General features: G+C 41.5%; 1 protein-coding gene across 3 annotated transcripts in view; it reads right to left on the reverse strand.

The window, feature by feature from the left end:
• The window catches only part of kcnt2a (potassium channel, subfamily T, member 2a), a 743558-nt gene extending 736890 nt beyond the window's left edge, over positions 1 to 6668 (reverse strand). For all 3 annotated transcript variants that reach the window (XM_078218141.1, XM_078218140.1, XM_078218139.1), the window contains exon 1: positions 6574 to 6668. In XM_078218141.1, coding sequence (XP_078074267.1) covers positions 6574 to 6668 — 95 coding nt within the window. The remainder of the gene's footprint in view (positions 1 to 6573) is intronic.
• Positions 6669 to 16112: the final 9444 nt, after the last annotated feature.

The following is a 16112-nucleotide window of genomic DNA, read 5'->3' on the forward strand; positions in this document are numbered from 1 at the left end:
AATGTCCCTGTGGCCAGAATTGTGTGTGGTGGCAGTGGCCCCACCCACATCGGAAAAGTCAGGGCTGAGCCTGCCTCCATTTGGCTAGGTCACCCCTCAGCAATTTAACAATAGTTGACATTGGCTCAGGGCATGACTCCAACCCTAGTCTGGGAGCATATTCCATCACCGAGAGTTGCTGGCAATTCTCTGGGCCCAGCAGTGCCACTGGGAGCAATGGCTAATGTTGGAGCCAGTCCTTCAATGGAGCCAGATGAGAAAGTAAGTTGGGGTCTTGCACTGGGTCCTATCAAGAAGGCCTTGACAAGGGGGTAGGAGGGACAAAAGGTGCCATTGAGGAAAGGTCCCATCAGCCTACAAAATGATTATCAGGTGAATGTGGTGAGGATCGTGCGTCTTTGTAACTCTCCTGAAATGATAGTAAAAGCAGAGTCTTGGAATTGTTTTAGGGCAGAGGTGGATAGATTCTTGGTAAGCAAGGAGTGATAGGTTATCAGGTGCTGGAAGAATGCAGGTTTGAGGTTACCATCAGATCAGCCATGATCTTATTAATTGGCGGAGCTAGCTCAAGGGGCTGAATGGCCTACTCCTTCCTGCTCCTTGTGCATATGGCACCTTCTGCCACAGCTCAAATCCCATGAAGCCCTAAAGGACAGGCCTCAACTGGCCTGTAGGTGAGCTGATCGCTCAACCCCTCCCCTCGCCCCATGTAAAATGCCAGTGGAAGTAGATTGGTGGAGGCCCTGGGAGAGGGCAGTAAAACTCCACCCCATATATTTGTGGACAAGAACTTGCATTTAGATAATGCCTGTCACATAACACATCCCATAACCCTTCACAGCAGCCAGATCCAGACAACAGCAGGCTAATTTTCATGCTCTTCCAGAGTTTAGGTAGAGCTAATCACTTCATCAGAATTCCACCTCTGTTTTTGGGGCGGGGGGGGGTAATATACAGGGAGTAATTCAAGTCACCTAGTAGACAACCACTTATTCTCTTTCATCTTTCAAGTCGTGCTGGCTAAGTGGATTGTCACCAGGAGTAACTATCATAGCTGCTGATGGGTATTTTAGAGCACTGGCTCACTCTATTACTCGGGTTAGACACCATCTGGACATGAATTGATAACCTCAACACATCATATGTAACACTCGGTTGTGGTTAGGGGCCTTAATAGATATCCATGTGATATCAATTAAGCCCTGCATTTTTGCAAAAGGTAATGTCAGACAAAGGTGCTGCACCATTTTATATTATTGCTCCTATCTACAGGGAATGCAACAAAGGCTGGCACACAAAATAAAGTTCTGTGACTTGCTTAAAGCATCAGTAGACTGAAGACTGACAGCTATGGCACAAGTACTAACTAGCAACGGCTATGGTCTTGTATAGATTCAAAGATGAGTTTGCATTTATTTTCACAACAATGGGTGGGACTATCTGTGTGCTGCATCTGGTCTCAAGTTCTGTAGACAGCATAATGACATGACAATCTTTCACATGTAGTCTATAGAGTGATGGCAGATTATCTTACACATCACCAAATAGGTCCACCTAAGTCTGAAAGCTTGAGTCTTGGATCAAGACAAAGTCAATGTCAGATGTCTGAAGTGCAAGTCTTTGTTCATTCTGTTGGACTCCTCTTCCCCCTACAAACCTATCTGTTTTATTGGAAAGCCCACTAGAACGCTTGTGCAATTACTCAAAAGCTGCTGTCAAGAAATGTACAAGGAACTTTGTAAAACAAAAAAATCCAGCAACAAAAAAAGATAGTGGGATTTTACGGCCTCGCTCGTCCTGAAATCTGAATTAAACCCTGCCCAAGATCGACAGACCTTCTCATGCTCTGCCCCGCGGCTGCTCCGATTCCCATGGCAGGCGGGCCAGTAAAATTCCGGCCAATGTCTCAAAGATACTATGGCATAAAAGATACAAGAAAATTGCAACACAATTGTAATTTGTCACTCTCACCTTTTAAGAATCCAAGTGCTGAAAGGCAGAGCAAGAAGGATAATTTAGATCCAAAACATTAGCTCTGTTACTCTCCACCGATACTGCCAGACCTGCTGAGTTTCTCCAGCATTTTCTGTTTTTAATTCAGATTTCCAGTATCTGCAGTATTTTGCTTTTAAAAAACCTAGAACACTAGTTTTAATGGAAACGCAATGGAGAGTAAGGAGAGCAAAAAGAAAATGTGATCAATTTATATTCCATGGACTACATTCAGAGTATAACAGAGGCCACAGGAGATCCAGGCCACACTTCAAAGACTGCTTGCAAACCCCTATGGTCTAATTTAGCTAAACCTGATTATGCAAAGTTTGGGTATCCTTTACAAGCACACGGTTATAGAATTACCTCTTTAGATGATCAGAAACACTCCTAAAGGGCATTTGACAATAAACAAATGAGTTTAAATATTTACAGATTATTGATAAATCAACACTTGGACTCAGCAAAAACAACACTTTTTGCATTGGTGTAGTTTTGGAGAAGGAATGACAAGGATGACCCCATGACATTAGAGTTTAAGCAATGAAAGACCTCCCAGAACTTTGCACTTTTCATTAGCAAAAATAACTAGGTGACAAAATGGAAATCGAAACAGACAATGCATATGCAAATAAAATATTTAATTTGAACTTCAACTGTGTAATCAGACAGCACAATATAAAATGAAGCAATAAGGAAGCAAGATTTGAGATTGGGTGGACAGGAGGGCGAAAAGGAGGATCTGCATTTATATAGCACCCAGACATCATATGGACATCTCACAGAAAATGCACTCAATATTGCTAAAGAGTAAATGCACAGCTAATTAGTTCACAGAAAGGTCTCACAGTCAGCAAAATCAATGAATTACTGGGTAATTTGTTTTATGATGATGTTGGTCAAGGAAGAAATACGGGCCTAGATAGAATGAAAAACTGAACACTGTTTTGAACGTGACCTTATCGAAAGTGCCAGAATGATTGTAATTTTCTTCAATAGAACAAACAAGGAGGCTCTACAGCAGAAAATGGGAAGTTAGAAATTTACACTGGAGCTATTCCCATTTTTGACTTTGCAAGTAGGGAGAAACCTAGCTAAAATTTTACTCAGAAAAAATGGAGTGTGTCTATAATATTGTAGGTTGCTCATGGGTCTGTGGAGAGAATGGGGTTAATGGATGAACAGCCTTTACTCACTCTGTGGTCTCTTACATTCTAATTTTCTGCTGATGAAATGGTCATATTGCATGTTTATTTCTTACTTCATATATCTTCTTTAGTTACAAACATTAATCTATTCAACTTCAGACATGGTGGAAATGGATAAATATGCCACAAAGACCACATATTATGTTAATTGGTGCAAGATTTTAATGCATCTTAATAATTCCCCTTATGGTGTTCAATATCAGAATAAGTGGTAAATAAGCCCACTTAATACCCAAGCCTGATATTTAAACTCAAATTTAACTTGCTACTACGATATCACTTCAGCTTTACACATCTGCAATGGAGACAGTTTGTGTGTTATTGGAATCAGAAACTAGATTAGTTATTTCAGCAATACACATTTTTAAGAATTGGCCATTTTAAATGGAAATAATTTGAAGGCAAACAATTTGCTCACACAAAGATTTATGAGTCACTTGCAATTTGTCAGGAATAGGTTTCATATATAAAACTGTAATTTTTTTCAAGCGAATTATTTGTTTACAAGCTCAAGGTACCGGAATTTTACCGCTTCGCCCACCGAAGGCTGGTTAGATCCCGCCCGAGGCGAGCCTCGCCAGCCCCAATTCTGGAATGGGTGTGCCGGTAAAATTCCTGCCTCTGATGTTTTCTTACAAAGCAAACATACCAGGAAAGCCACTGATGGTCCAATTTTATTTTTTTTATTTATTTGGAGGAAAAATATCGAGTCCTACGGCAAGGAAGATCAAGATTATTTTAACATGTAACAAATCATAGAATCCCTACAGTGCAGGAGGCCGTTTGGCCCATTGAGTTTGCACCGACCACAATCCCACCCGGGCCCTATTCCCGTAACCCCATGTATTTACCCTGCTAATCCCCCTGACACTAGGGTCAATTTAGCATTGCCAATCAACCTAACCCACACATCTTTGGACTATGGGGGGAAACCAGAGCACCCTGAGGACACCAACGCAGACACAGGGAGAATGTGCAAACTCCACACAGACAGTGACCCGAGGATGAAATTGAACCTGGGTCCTTTGGGTTGTGGGGCAGCAGTGCTAACCACTGAGCCACCGTACCACCCCTAAATCATTTCAAGAATTTAAGAAACTCAATCTATTAATGATACACATCCCATCAACTTTTCATATTAAAAATGTGTACACAGGAATTGATAATGTAAATCACCTCAGAAAACTCATCCATCAGCAGAAGAGTTTCATCACCATCAATGGCAGAATAGTGTGTTTCTGGCATGACAAGTTTACAGACTAATATAAATATTATAAAGACATAATTTATAATTAAAAATATATAAAAATGAAAGATAGAATTATGAATTGAGAGCAGAGACTGGATTACATTTGCATGACCTGGTCTAATTACCTCACTTTCTCTGAAAACTATACTTTGTCCACTACCACAGGACACCAACTAGTCTTGAATATAGTTAAAATATCTTCAGCTTACCGCATAGTCATAACGGCATACAGTACCAAAAAGGCCCTTTGGTCCATAGAGTTTGCACCGACAATAACTGTCACTAAAGGCGTGCTAATCCCATTTTCCTGCACTTGTCCCATATCCTTGAATGTTATAATATTTCAAGTTTTCATCCAAATATTTTTTTTTAAAGATTGTAAGGTTTCCAGCCTCCACTACCTTCCCAGACAGTGCATTCCAGATTCCCACCACCCTCTGAGTGAAAATATTTTTTTCTCAAATCCCCTTTGAATCTCCTGCTCCTTCCCTAAAACTATGCCCTTCCTGTTTGACTCAAAAAGGTCCCTACTCACCCTGTCCATGCCCTTCATAATTTTATACACCTCAATCAAGTCGCCCCTCAACCTTCTCTGCTCTAAAGAAAACAATCCAAGCCTCTGCTTACAGCTCAGATGTTCCACCCAGGCAACATCCTGGTGAACCTCTTCTGTACCCCCTCTAGTGCTTTCACAGTCTTCCTGTTGTGAGGTGATCAGAACTGCACAAAACCGTATGTATATAAAATTCATAAGTCAAAGCTATCAGTCCTCAAAAAAAGGAGTTACATGTCCATTAGTGGTTGAGATGATTTTTTTAAGCTATCAGTTAAGTGCTTGTCAGTTCAAACAAAAAACAATAGACTTCATGTGAACCAAAGGAAAAAGTTCTAATCAGAAACCTCTTTCACGTATTAAACTCTTCAAAAAGCTGTTAAATGGCAAGTAAAAAGGACTAAATCCATAATAATGGTACTATTCACAAAGCAGTGAGTGCTACAAAAACTCTTGGGTTGCTTTACAAGCAATTGTTGGTCAAAAGTAATTTTCATGCATAATAAACACAAAATAAAATAAATCACCACATGTACCCACTGGCTGATTTATTTCATTTTAGAAAGCGCCATAACTTTCTTCCAGGTCAATCTACTTGGTCTGCAGTTCTAATGGTTTTCTAGTGATTCCCTTCACTCTTTGAAGCATACTCCATCTCCATTTGCCACCTGCAACCATTTAGCAGGTTTTGATTTTTGATGTTTAAGGCATGAAAAATTCCATAATCCTATTGCTGCAAGAAATAAACAAACGCAGGAGGTTGTGCCAAAATATTTATTTCAGCAGTAATAAAGTTAGGACTTAGCATTGAACAATGAAAACATGATAGAGATTTTGCAGTAAAATTAATAAATGATACCAAAGGCTCAAAACCTGCAGAAAAATCAACTGTAAATGGCTGACTACCCATCAATACAATTCCAGCTTTCTATTGCTACACAAGACAATTAAAGCTAGCTTGCATATGGTGTCCTCACAGTTTCCAAAATTATATCCCAGTAAACGCTATTAGGTAACGTGCAGAAAATGTACTCTGCAATTTTTAAATCAGTGGACTGTCTGTTAATGAATGACTTTACAGTGAAAAGACAGATACAGGTCTACTCCAGGTGCTGAAGTACTTTGATCAGTTCTACTGGCTTTTTTCGGATGAAGCAGGACAGAATTTAAAATCTAAATATAAATGTCATAATACTGGTGAATTAGTAATGATTTAGATAACGTAACGATTATCTCCATTAAAGCACATACAAAATAGCTACACCAGGTTAACACGAACATACGGCGAGAAAAGGAAAAGAGAAACATCTCTTTCATAGTTCTGTTAATCAATCATATTATAAATCTAAATGATTTTTCTTAGGCATCGGAGCTCGAGACCCAGGTAAAGTAAACCGTGTAAGCGCCAACACACATGTTGTTTTTAAACAATATTTCAGCAGAGCATAGGGACAAACTTTCCAGTGCGCGTAACAAGTTGCATTTATATTAAAATTGCGTGTATTCTCTAAATATCCAGGACAACTGTCATTCAAAAGGCCTGTTAAAGGAAAATCACCAAGTGGACCTACCTGTCATCTGCCTGCCAACCTTGATCTCCAAGGAGTAAATCACGAAATCTGTACCTTGGAGGAAGAGGAGGCACTTCGTTTTCCAGGTCCACCATTCTTTCCAGCTATGTAGTATACCTGTGTGAGACGAATATATATGTATATATATTTCTATGTGTTTTTCCTTCCCCCCCACAATGTGTGGTCACCTCTTTTAGAGGGGAGGGAGGAAACCCCCTCACACACAAGGGTTCACTTGAGTTGTCTCTGGAAGCCCGGCATGCAAGACGGTGCGAGGTGCTTGTTGCTCGACCTGCTTGTTCTTCACGCGAAGAGGCAAAGTGCTGAGCGCGCGCGACAGCAGCAGCAGCTGGCAACCCCGGCTCAGTCACGGGTGGAACGCTGCCCGGAGCGCGTGTCCCCTCCGGGGGGCAGGGGGGGGCGGGGGTGCAGTCAGGGATGGAACGCTGCTCAGAACGCCTGTCCCCTCCGGGGCAATCAGGAATGGAACGCTGCCCGGAGTGAGTTCCCTCCGGGGGCAGTCAGGGATGGAGCGCGTGTCCTCCTCCAGGGCAGTCAGGATGGAACGCTGCCCGGAGCGTGTCCTTTTTGAGGGCAATCAGGAATGGAACACTGCCCGGAGCACGTGTCAGCCACCCCCCATCGGAACCGATGCAGAATCAGAATATCCCCGCACCTGTGTCCATTGCAGGCGCTGCCGCCCCCGCCCGAAACTATGGGTTTTGTCTCCCTAGCTGAGGGAAAATCCCTCCCTCGGGTTGTTTACTGGCTGGTTTCGTGCACGCGCATTCCCCACATCGAGGGAAGATCCTTTAATGTGCAGTCGTGTGATTTATAGTGGGCGAGGGATGTCCTCGTCCAACAGTGGAGTGTCGAATAGCATAGGGCACACAAAGCAACATACACACGGGAAGGATTTCCCTCCCCCGGCTGGCGTGGGAAATACCTTTCTGGAGATGGCAATGCTCCACAGCAGGTTTTATTTATAGTTAAGTATGTGGAAATGTAGGAAAGCTTCGCTGTATATATATTTTAAAAAATTCATTCTCAGGATGGGGATTGGCATTTATTGCCCATCCCTCGGTGAATTTTGATCCAGGAACAATGTAGGAACATATGAAACATATGAGGATAATTTCTGGCAGCCAGAAGGATTTAAGAGGTGGAGGTATTCCCATGCATTTACTGTCCTTGTCGTTCCAGCTGGTGGATGGAGCTCATGGATTTCGGAGGGACTGTGGAATAAAGCTTAGAGAATTGCTGCAGGCATCTTGGAGATAACACACATACTACACGCTCAGTACACTAATGGTGGAGGAAGTCGATATTCAACAACTTGCATTTATATAGCCCATTTAACATAGTAAATGAAGGATTATCAAACAAAATCTGGCACTTAAGGAAATTTGGGATCAGGGACTTGGTTAAAGAGGTGGCTTTAAAAGAGCATTTTAAGAAGGAGAGAGGGACGGAGAGACATAAAGGTTTAGGGAAAGAATTCCAGGTCTTGGGACTGGGCAGCTGAAATCACAGCTAGTCCACTTCAGTTTCAGGTCAAACGTGAACCCCAGTAAGTTAATGGTGAAAGACACTGTGATAATTTTATTAAATGTTCGCTCTGCTGAAGCTTGCCATTGTTTGACATGAATATTACTTGCCAACTATCATAGAAAAAAACATAGAATCCCTACAGTGCTGAAGGAGGCCATTCAGCCTATCAAATTAGCACAGACTCCCCCCAACCCTGTGCATTCACCCTGGCTAATCCACCTAACCTGCACATCTTTGGACTGTCAGAGGAAACTGGAGCACCCTAAGGAGACCTACACAGACATGGGGAGAATGTGCAAACCCCACACAGCCAGTCACTCATGGCCGGACTTGAACCAGGGTCCCTAGCGCTGTGAGGCAGCAATGCTAAGAGAATTATCTATGCATGCTGACAGTTTTATTCAACACAGAAGGAAAATACTCTCAGAACTGTCCCACATGCACAATTAATTATTCTGAAATGCTATCATATAGGTAAATCTTTGTACAGCAAGATCCTACAGATAGCCATCAGATAGCCATCAGATGAGTTACAGTTAACACTAACCACTGTGCCACCGTACTGCCCCATAGCAGCTGAAGCCTGAATATCATCCAGATATGGACTGATTCTTTATCTGAGGAAATGTGAATGGAGCTGACCAGCTGCATTCATTAGCCAATATCCCCACTTACAGCTTATGATGGAGGAAAAGCAATTGATGAAGTACCTGAAGGTGATTGGACCGAGGACAGTGCCCAGAGGAACTGCTTCTGCAATACTCTGGGGCTGGGGTGATAGGCCTCCACAACCACAGCCACCTTTTGTGCTCAATTTGATTCTAACCAGTCGAGAATTTTCCCTAATTCCTATTGAATTTAGTTTTATCATGTCCTCTTGGTACCACATTCAGTCAAATGCTGCCATCTTGTTACATCACTCTCACCTCAGTCTGGAGTTCAGCTTGGACTAAGGTTGTAAAGAAGCACAAAAGACTACAAACGTGGAAATCTGAAATTAAAAGCAAGAAATACACAGCATGTTGAGCAGCAATTACAGAGGCAGAAAAAGGATAATGTTTCATCACGATTGGAAACAGCTATAGCAAGTGTTAAGAGAGAGCTGGGAAAGAAGATGGGAGGTATTTGACAAGACAGAAGGTAGGAGACATTGAATGACAAAGAAAAAATAGTCCAAAGGAAAAGGTGGATGATAATGGGGGAGACAAAAGACATATCTAGACAAGGTCCAAAAAATGGTGCAGTGGTTATGATCTTAAAATCGTTGAATCATAGGATCCCTACAGTGCAGAAGGAGGCCATTTGGCCCATCAAGTCTGCACCAACCACAATCCCACCAAGGCCCTATTCCCGCAACCAAACATATTTACCCTGCTAATCCCCTGACACTAGGGTAAATTTAGCATGGCCAATCAACCTAATCTGCACATCTTTGGACTGTGGGAGGAAACTGGAGCAACCTAGAGGAAACCCACACAGACATGGGGAGATTGTGCAAACTCCACACAATCACCTGAGGCCAGAGTTGAACCCATGTCCCTGGCGCTATTAGGCAGCAATGCTAACTACTGTGCCATGGTGCCAGCCGTTGAACTTAATGTTGAATCCAGGAGGCTATTAAGTGCCTAATGGAAAGATAAGGTTCTGTCCCTTGAACTTACATTGAGTTTCATTGGACAGTGTTGCTCACCACTGTGACTGTAGAAGACCCATTGCGAGCAAGTGTTAGAGGCCAGGGGCAGTGTGGTTAGACAGGGATAGAATTAACGTGATATGTGACAAGAAGCGGGGCTCATGCCTGCAGTCATAACAGAGATGTTCTGGACCACCGTCTCCCTAGTTTAGAGGAGAAGGCATCAGTGGTTACAGTATACTAACTTGAAAGGGGTACAAGTAACTTACTGTTTCATTTGGAATGAGTGTTTGATACTTTGAATAGTCAAAGGGTGTAGATAAAAATGCAAGTGTTGCAACTTGTCTACTTACATAGGAAGATGAGATGGGAATGGAGGGGGCAGTTGGGAGTAATTGAGGAGTGAACCATATAAACGGATCCATCTCTTTGGAATGCCGAAATGAGAGAATATATATGTGATGGTGATGTCATGCTGCAGGTATCAAAAAATGGTGGAGTCTGCTCTGTTCCCTGTTGGGTGGAAACTGAAGACAAAGGGAATCTATCAAGGTTCTGAGAGGGAAGGGGCGGTGTCAGAGCAAATGTGCAAAAAATTGAACAGTCATAATAGAGGGCGCTGTCAAATCATGCCAAAGCAATTCCTTAATTGAGGAAAAATTAAGATATCGTAAGGTATGGAAGATGGTATCAACAAAACAGGTGCAACAGCGACAGAGAAGCTGGGTGAATGGAATAGAGTTCTTGCAGGAAATGGGGTGTGAGAAAGTGTCATCAAGGCAGCAATAAGAGCTCCCGTCTTTGCATGGTAAATTGCAAGCACAGGAGATGCAACATCTGCCCTTTTACCTTCTTCCTTCCCACCTGCTAAAGTCCCAAAGATTTCTCCCAAGTTAAACAGTGATTTATTCACACTTCTTTCAATTTAGCATATTGTATATATTGCACAGAGTATAGTCTCCTCTACACTGGGGAGATGAAAGACAGATTGGATGACTACTCCATTCATTCCTTAAGTATGACCCTGAACTTCCTTCATCTGTCATTGTAATCTTCCATCTCCCTCCCAGCACCTTACCTTTACATTATGCACTCTACGGCCTTCTGGACTCAGCATTGTATTCAACAACATCAAATCACAACCTCTGCCCCCGTTTTATTTTGGCAGCAGTTGGTGATGATTCTGTTTTTCCCATTTACAACTCCTCAAGACCTATCTTTTGTTTCTTTATTTGCCTCCTTACAATATCCTATTTGTCAATTAATTTGACTTGCCTTCAACCATACAGAAACTTTCCTTTTATTCTTTCCATCACCCCATGCCTCTGTACCCACTTAAAAGTTGTTACATCTCTTAACTCCAGCCCTGATCAAAGTTCATTGATCTGAAAAGTTAACATGGTTTCTCTCTCCACATATGCCTCCTGACCTGCCAAATATTTCCAAAATTTTGTATTTTTATTACCTCTGCCACTGAAGGGGTGGAGGGTGGCCAAGGTAATATATTTGCCTCTGTTTGTTAGTCTGTTTATCTGTAAACAATATATCTCAAAAACTATGAAGAATTTCAACAAAACCTGGAACCCAAATATGTATCGTCAAAGGAAGCACTGATTAATATTTGCTGAAAGTGCAGTACTGGATCCTGGAACTTCTAAGATGATCCGTAACATTGAGAGGTGAGCAAATTAACTTTTTAAGAATGTTCTGGGTTGTTTTCTTTAGAATATTATTGATTCTTTAGGAATGCTATGGATTGTCTCAGCTGCTGTGGTGGAATTTGTCTTGGCTGTCATCATTTGAGCAGAGTTTTCAGAGCAGATTGGTCTGAATCCTCCTCAGAGAGATGGAAGCTCTTAATAAAAAGATTTATTTTTTCAACTTTGTAGTTACAGAGCATTAACCTGATGGAGAAAAGCCTCAAAAAAGTGTTGTATAATTGTAATAATATTGAATTAACACAGCATGCAGCAGTTATGCATGTGCTGATTCCTGGAATGGCAGAACTGTCATATGAGGAGAGATTAAGTCGGTTAGGGTTATATTCATTGGAGTTTAGAAGAGCGAGAGGTGATCTCATAGAAACTTATAAAATTCTAACAGGATTGACCAGGGTCGATTCAGAAAGTATGTTTCTGGTGGTGGGGGAATCCAGGACTCGGGGTCACAGTTTGAGGGTAAGGTATAAATCTTTTAGAACTGAGGAGAGGAGAAGTTTATGTGGCGCATCTGTGAAATTCACTACTATAGAAAGCAGTTGAGGCCCAAACGTTGTGTGATTTCAAGAAGGAATTAGATATAGCTCTTGGGGCTAAGGGGATCAGGGATTTGAATTTAATGATCAGCCATGATCATAATGAATGGCAGAGTAGGGTTGAAGGGCCCAATAGCCTACTCCTGCTTCTTTTTTCTATGCATGTTTCTTTGTATGTTATTGCTGAATAAGTGCTGCTTGATAGCACTGTTGAGGATTTCTTCCATAACTTTGCAGATGGCTGGAAATGGGTTGAAGAAGTGATAAATGATCATGATGGATTTGGCCTGCTTCTTCTAAACAACTCATACCTGAGCAATTTTCCACAATTGTTAGATATCAGTGAAAGACAAAATATTTTCTATTCCTTTGTGTCATCATCATCCTTCCATCTAAGAGAGATTGACCTGCAGAAAATCCATTGGGGATGAGGTAGTTTGATAGAGCATACTTTTGCCGATGGTTGAAGAGATCGATCTGTGAAAGGCGCGGGTTCTGACGCATATGCTGCATACAAGATTGCTGTGATGCCTGTATCAAGCTGTAACCACTGACTTTCATGGTAGAGTATGTTGCATTTCCCTCTGTCATTGGACATTGTCTCCCAGGTATGAAAATCAAAGTTTAGGGCCTTCATGACATACTTGCCAGCACCCTTAAAGCAGAGCTTTGGGCATCTTACTTATCTTCTAACTATCTCATCATTCAGAATATTCTTAAGAATGCATCTATCTTACACCATGTGAAGGCACCCAAGCCAGAGAAATCATCTGTACTTGAGGAGTGCTAACATACTTGGAAGATTTACCTTTGAGATGACTGCTTCATTTGTTATTTTATCCTTCCTTGAGATGCCAAGAAGGTGAAGCAAACAAAGAAGATGAAAATTATTACTTTCCTTTCTTGGTAGTTTTAAGTTGTCCATGCTTCAAATCCATACAGCAAGGTGCTGAGAACACATGTCTCATAAATCAGCATCTTGATCCTAAGGGTCAGTTTGAGGTTATTCCATGCACATTTTGTGAATCTGCCAAAGGTGGAAGCTGCTCTCTCCACGTGTATATTGATTTCTTTATCAAGAGACTAGAGTGTCAGTCACCATGGCCAAAGATCGCAGAACCACTTCAGCTGGTTTTTAGCGTGACCACAGACAGATGTAACACCCTGTCCCATTACAACACCTCTGACGAAGGGTCATCCAGACTTGAAACGTAAGCTCTGTTCTCTCTCCATAGATGCTGTCAAGACCTGCTGAAGTTTTCCAGCATTTTCTGTTTTTGTTTAAGATTCCAGCATCTGCAGTAATTTGCTTTTGTTTTTACAACAATTTTCTGATGCTTATAGTAAAGCAGAACAAGTTACAGGTGTGGGAGAGATAGACCATGAGTAGTTTGTAATTGCATTTCTGTATGAACGACTAGTGCAGCACCATCAGAATTGAGGAGTTCCCTGATTGAGATAAACTGTATTTTTCTCTTTGCTTTCAGTCTGGACATTAGTAGAACTTGTTGTTTAACAGGAAACGCAGGCAAACTCCTCCCATATCTGCAAGGACAGCAAAGGTCAGGAGCATGAAGAAGAAAATACCAAATAAAGTAGACTAGGACTCAGCCCTCTTTCATTCCATTCTTCACCTTGAAATCATTGGAAGTGGTGCCCTCAAATTCTACCATACAGTGCCTGTTGTCATGAAAGGAGCTGATGAGACTATGGAGTTTTAGTGGACAGCCAATTTTCATCAAAATCTTGCAGAGTCCTGCTGATAACGTTGGATGCTTCAGTAATACCTACAAAAGCACAATATAAAAAAAAGCAAGTAGCTGTAATATTAGTGCATGCATTGGGTCAGACAGAAATTCATGGCCAAAATGCCTTAGTCAGCCTGGGGTAAGCAAAATCAATGACAATGCACAACAGCTTCTTCAGCTTTGTTCCCTGAATGAACTCTGCATGACCCCAGACTATCTTTCAGGGCAAACATCACTGCGAGCTACCAAGGCATCATCCAATATCAGGACATTTGCATCAACTTGACCTGATTATCATAGAAGACATAATCTGAGCAGCACTTTTCACAGCCGCACTGGACAAAGCACACAATGTGATACAGACCACTTTCATCAGCTAACACAGTGAAGGTGCAAATCCAAAGGTTTCACAGCTCCAAAAAAGATGATATCAACATCCCTTCCTAACAGCACTGTGGGTGCATCTACACCACATGGACTGCAGTGGTCCAAGAAGGCCGTTCACCAACACCTTCTCAAGAGCAATTGAAGACATGTAATATAAATGCTGGTCTTGCCAGCGACACCCAGTCCCCGTGAAAGAATAAAACATCTCTAGTACAAGTAATTATGTCAAATACCAGTAGTTCGCATTGGCACTCAAGCAATTGCTACCTACTAAAGGCTTCCAAGAAATGTTGATGAAGCTTGCAAGTTGCTGAATTCAATCATTTATGAAAAAGCAACAGTGAAATTTGGAGAAGACGAAACATGCAACAAAGACAGGTTTCTGGCCTATTCTGGAGATACGACGTGTTACTGCAGCAAAAAGGAAAGCTTATCTGATGCACAGCCTAAACCCAATAGCTAGAACACTGCACAACTTGAAAGTAGCCAAGACAGTTGTGCAAAAGATAGGAAGACAGTGCATGAATAAACACCGGATCAACCTATGCCAAGAAATCCAAACTGCCAGTGACAATAGAAATATACATGCTATGTATGATGGAATCAAGAGGGTGCTTGGTCCTCCCATTACCAAAGTTGCATCTCTGAAATCAACAGGTTGTGAATTATTCATTGACAGAAATAAACCCATTGGATTGAACGCTACTGTGAGCTGTACTCCTGTGAGATGGACATCTCGCAGTCTGCATCTGATGCTCCCCTGCAGCTTCCAACTAAAGGACCTATTCAAATGGTTGGAACTCTGCACTGCAGGCTGGTGTGCTAGCAGATGCAAAAGAGAGGAACTACAGTACTATCACGCTAGGAGGGTTCGACTACAGAGTGACAAGTTTATGTAGGCATTTTATAAAATTGGACATAATTTGTAATGGAAACGCTCACACAAGAATGTGTCAAGCACTATTTTGTAAAGAAATACCGCAGATGAAATGTTTTAATATATGGGTAATTATCAATCTTTAATGATGTTACTACAGGCAAAATATCATCGATTGTTTATTTATGTACCTCATATCTTCATAATGTTGTTCTCATTTTGACAAAAGTTGAATCCTGTGCAACTCAAATTGATTTTACAGTCAATAGAAAAACGAGGAAATGAAGTTCTTAAATATAAGCTGTAATACGGATGTTGAAGATGAACACCCCAATTTGCCCAAGGTGAGCAATTCTGAACTGAAGTCTGAACTGAAATATAGAGAAAAGAAAGACACCCACTCAAATCTCCCAACACAGGTTATTACTGCACTATTTGTGACACTGTGAAATGTGACTTTGGAATCGGAGTTCAGTCTGACTCAGAAGTCAAAGGTGTAAAACAACCTCGTGGTGCATAAATCAATTGGCAAGCTCAGTTGAATAATGCGTAATATTTTCTCCGGACTGACCGTAACTTTACAGAGTGAAGCAGAGTTTTTAAAAGAAAAATTTGAGACTGCTGCCCACGTCATACAACATTTAATATTTACTAGCTGGAGGAAAGATGTGTGCATTCAGCTCTCTCAAGACGGTATGTGAATGCAGACTAGTAGCCTAGAACGTGAATGCTGTGCAATGAGCTGAAGGCCACTCACTACAGCTACTGAGCCTCACACCCATATGACAGCAACCTGTATCAATCTCAAACATGTAATCTTATTCAGGGCAAGTGTCCAAATCACACTAAGGGTGTAGTTAGGCTCCAGCTGCATCAATCTGAAGCTGATGCCTGCCATTTAGATTCTAGCTGAGCAGAGCAGTGCTTGTGTTGCTTGGTCCCTGGTTTTTAAACTTTTGTGGATACTTTGTACAGATAGACATCACTTCTAACAATTAGAGATTTGGAAGTTTAGAGAGCAGGAAGGGAAGAAACTGATTGGACAAACAACAGGAAATATAATTTCACATCTTGCACAACAAAAGAACA

Source organism: Mustelus asterias, chromosome 8 (assembly GCF_964213995.1).
Source record: "Mustelus asterias chromosome 8, sMusAst1.hap1.1, whole genome shotgun sequence".
Classification (NCBI taxonomy): Eukaryota; Metazoa; Chordata; class Chondrichthyes; order Carcharhiniformes; family Triakidae; genus Mustelus; species Mustelus asterias.